We start from the raw sequence: 3,631 nt of genomic DNA, 5'->3' as shown, positions 1-3,631 counted from the left end.
TTTTTCTTGCTGCTATCTCCTTTCCCCACAGACTCCAACGGCTGCCAGACTTTGACAGGATAGTCGAACGGCCAGAGCAGCCCGGCCGGCAAGACTCCTTCTCTCCTTTTGTCTTCTACGTATCGACCACACATGCGCGTCAAGGACATACCGGGAGTAATTCTCCTTCCTAAGAAGTGAAACAGCTTCGTTATGATCTTTCTCAGTGCTGAGTTTATACGCCCCTCCTCCCTAATTCCTCCCGCCGTTGACCCTCCGCCAGCACCAGCAGGATTACGCCCAGACTCTCCAGAGGGGTAGATACTGGATGTGTCAGTATCAACAGTAGAAGAAACGGCACTAGGGTTGGAACTGAATCCTTCAATGAGATCTTGAAAAGTCCAGGCAACATCCACCACAGATGCGAATAGATTGAGGAAACGGCAGAAAAGGAAAAACTCGAGGGTTTCATCGACACGCGGAACGAGATCCACACAGACTGTGCCTCTTCGAAGCATTCCGTTGGGGTACCGCGTATGCATTTCTTTTTCCCAGGTACTCTCAAAAAAATAAATGCACTGCGGTCTCAGCGCCAGTGATTTGGGCACATGAATACCCTTGATTCGTTTAGAAGACGAACTCAGTTGAGACCAAGAAGAGAACGTGGTGCAAGCTGAGTGCTTGCCGCTATCAAGCAAGCTTCCCCCCGCCTTCCAGTCTGCATTTCTTGGAATACCGTGTCCTGCTTGTGAGGAATGCCGCTTCTTGCCCTTGACTCTCATTGACTTGTTTCGTTTACGTTTTTTGGACGGCTTCTCCACCTTGTTCTTCATCCTCCTAGATCTCTTCTTCCAAGTTGCAACTTCAGCTGCTGCTGAGCCTGCTTCTGTTGTCACTGCAGCCTCACTGGCTCCGTCGTTAGAAACTGTGGAGCCCGGCTGTACACCACCTACTATATCCTCCGATAATGACGCAGCTGCGCCCTCAGGGAAAGCACCTTGCAGAAGCCCTCGCTCGTGCGTCTCCGTTTCGCCTTCTTCTGAGCTATTCTCTTCATCACTTTCAGACGACGTCGGGGAGTACGACGACTCATCGGAGGAGGAGGAAGAAGATGGGGAGTAGCAGGGTGAAGATGACCCGGCACTGGGGCTCTTGGTAACCTTGAAGAGAAAGGTCTCCGCTATCTCCTCTTCTGAAACGTCATCAGGCCCGCGGACAACATGGTGGAAGCTAACTGCATCATCAGCTGCTAGCAACGCTTGCGAAGAAGCAAACCCTCCCCTCTGGTCACCTGAAGTGTACGGGGAAGAAAACAGAGTGGTAGCAGAGGAATTGAAAACAGAACCAGGAGAGGCGCTCGAACACTGGTCATTGTCGCGAGCTTGAACTGGTGCTTGCACCGCTATTTCTGAGCGGCCAGGCGGACCGCTGGTACCGTCTGAAGCCAGGGAGGTGTCCCCGTTCAGTCGGGTGGACGTGGAGAGGCTGGTATCTTCCCCACCTTCAGCTAAGGGTGAGCTACGCTGCTCGTAGCTGACAGGCTCTCTCCGCTTCTCAGCTCCTTGTGCAGCACAGCTGCTTTGACCACGTTGTTCGTGAGCTTCCTTCCTCCTTGGCTGTCCTGCTACTTCGGCGGCCTCACACTCCTTCCGCACGCGTCCCTCGATTTCAAGCCGCCCCTTTCGCTGGCTGACAAACTGGTCCCAGCGGTGTCGCAATGAAACATCAGCGTCATCCCGATCCTTCTCTCCATCTCTAATCACGTTTGCCTCATGTTCCCCTTCAGCCGGCGAAGCGCCTTGCGTCACCTCAGCTTGCTGTGCTCCCTCACCCAGTTCCTCCCTCTTCTGAGCATGCAAACACGATTTTTTCTTCCTTGTGTAAGCCGCGTCTTCAGTCACGAAAGCCCAAGCCTTCTTGACGAGAAGCGCGTTATTCGTAAGACTCCGCAGCTCCTCCTCCACCGCGCGTCCTGCCGTCGTGTGCCTTTCTCGTCTCCAACCAGACGAAGTGCCTTTGTTTGCCGCAGGCGATGAGGCTGAAGAACTTTCACACGAGTCTTCCTCATAATGCCGTTTGATGGTCTCTACCAGGATGTCGAGAAGCGTGTCGTCCGCTACGTTCACCTCAGACGTATAGTAATCTTCATACCAGTGGTCCGGAGCTGATGAAGAGGCGAGGTGGTCTCCCCGTTTCTCCGATGGCGGTGCTGAGTGCGCAGACGGCACGACTTCAACACTGGAGGAGTCACTATCGTCACCAGAGCTCTCGAAAGCTTTACTTCTTCGCCGCGGCCGCCTCCGTTTTTGTCCATTCAGGATGGCTCGTGACTTTGAAGCTGCATCTTTTCTTAATCCGCGTGGCCGAACTCCGGCTTTGCTAACATGGGCTGTTGAAGGACGGCTTGACTTGTTTTTGCTGCCCGACCTTGCACAGTCCCGCTGGCCGCTGAGTCCTGCGTCAGCATCCGGTTTCGACGACGGTTCCTTGGGCCTTCGAGTTTGCTTGTGACTGCAACTCTTGCCGTTGCTCTGCTTGGTCTTCCCCACTGAACTTTTGCGCTGCGGATTTGAAATTTTCTTCGTCCTTGGCATGTTGCCAGCCACTCGGAAATATCAAAGAACCAAAAAGGGCAAACACGACCACCGGTGCTCTAAGCCAGTCCCCCAGCTCCTGGAGTCGTAGGACTGACTTCAGAGTAGCTCGACAAGACCTTTGTGGCGAAAGTAGATACAAAGAACCTCTACCCACGGCCAAGTACCAGCAACAAGTGCGCAGACACTAATAAAGACATCAGCATATTACAGAGTTCAGTAATGTCCAACTTGATGAATACCGAGGGCCACAACATACAAGACAAACGGGAAAATATGGTCACTCTTTACAAATCAGAATCAAGACAGCGCCGGAAAAAGCGGAAGATCGGACTGAAGCAACGCTTTTTCTCTGTCGCAAGAGGAGAACACCTACCAGGTGCTCGGACTAGAGACAACTCAGTCCTGACAGCCAAGGTTTCGGGCAGAGCGGCAAGAGTCCGCCATGCGCAGCCTACTGTTGAAAACGTTCCCACCGTTCGCCTTGGTGTGCTCCAGGAGTGGAGTGAGTGGACTTCATCCGCCTGTACGAGACGGGGACGCCAGACTCGTAGACCGGCAGCCTGGGAGCTTCGCTCGACCGGGAATCTCTTCTGCTAAAGAGCACGTCACCCTGTCGACCTGTGAGCTGGAAAAAAAATGGTGGCAGAAACGGCATGGCACTCTTGCGTCTTGCATCTGCCTTGCATCGAGAAGCCGGCCACGTACTATCTCATCTGCGATCCCGCGGTCACCTGAGCTCGGCAATGCTGTAGCAGAGCACGGAAGAGACAATAACTGAATCCTTGACCGCGAGTCAGTACATGTTCGGAACGAGTGACAAAAAACTGTGACGAGAGGCATCGGCAAGACTGCCAGTATCTTCACGGAGAACGGGGTGGGAACGGATTGCCCCCGTCTCGAGCGTCACTGCATGCAGGATGAAGGGGGTTGATCTGGGATGAGTTGGGTAGGACCGGGCATCTATAGTCTGAAGTGTGCGAGTGTCAGCAGAAAACGAATATCTGTTGTGCCTGCGAGAAACACCAGTTCCTTAGCGAGAAATGTGTTTGTGAGCT

At 53.5% G+C, this 3,631-nt stretch overlaps 1 protein-coding gene across 1 annotated transcript in view; it reads right to left on the bottom strand.

Moving 5' to 3' along the window:
• Nucleotides 1–3,390, bottom strand: part of CSUI_009705 (uncharacterized protein) — a 9,719-nt gene extending 6,329 nt beyond the window's left edge. The window contains exon 1 of the mRNA XM_068069816.1: nt 1–3,390. This exon is cut by the window's left edge and continues 218 nt beyond it. Within this exon, the coding sequence (XP_067918205.1) occupies nt 1–2,573 (2,573 nt within the window). The 5' untranslated portion in view covers nt 2,574–3,390.
• Nucleotides 3,391–3,631: the final 241 nt, after the last annotated feature.

Source organism: Cystoisospora suis, assembly GCF_002600585.1.
Source record: "Cystoisospora suis strain Wien I chromosome Unknown contig_5898, whole genome shotgun sequence".
Taxonomy (NCBI): domain Eukaryota; phylum Apicomplexa; class Conoidasida; order Eucoccidiorida; family Sarcocystidae; genus Cystoisospora; species Cystoisospora suis.
Note: the sequence above shows the minus strand (reverse complement) of the source record. Positions and strands in the feature narration are given on the sequence as shown.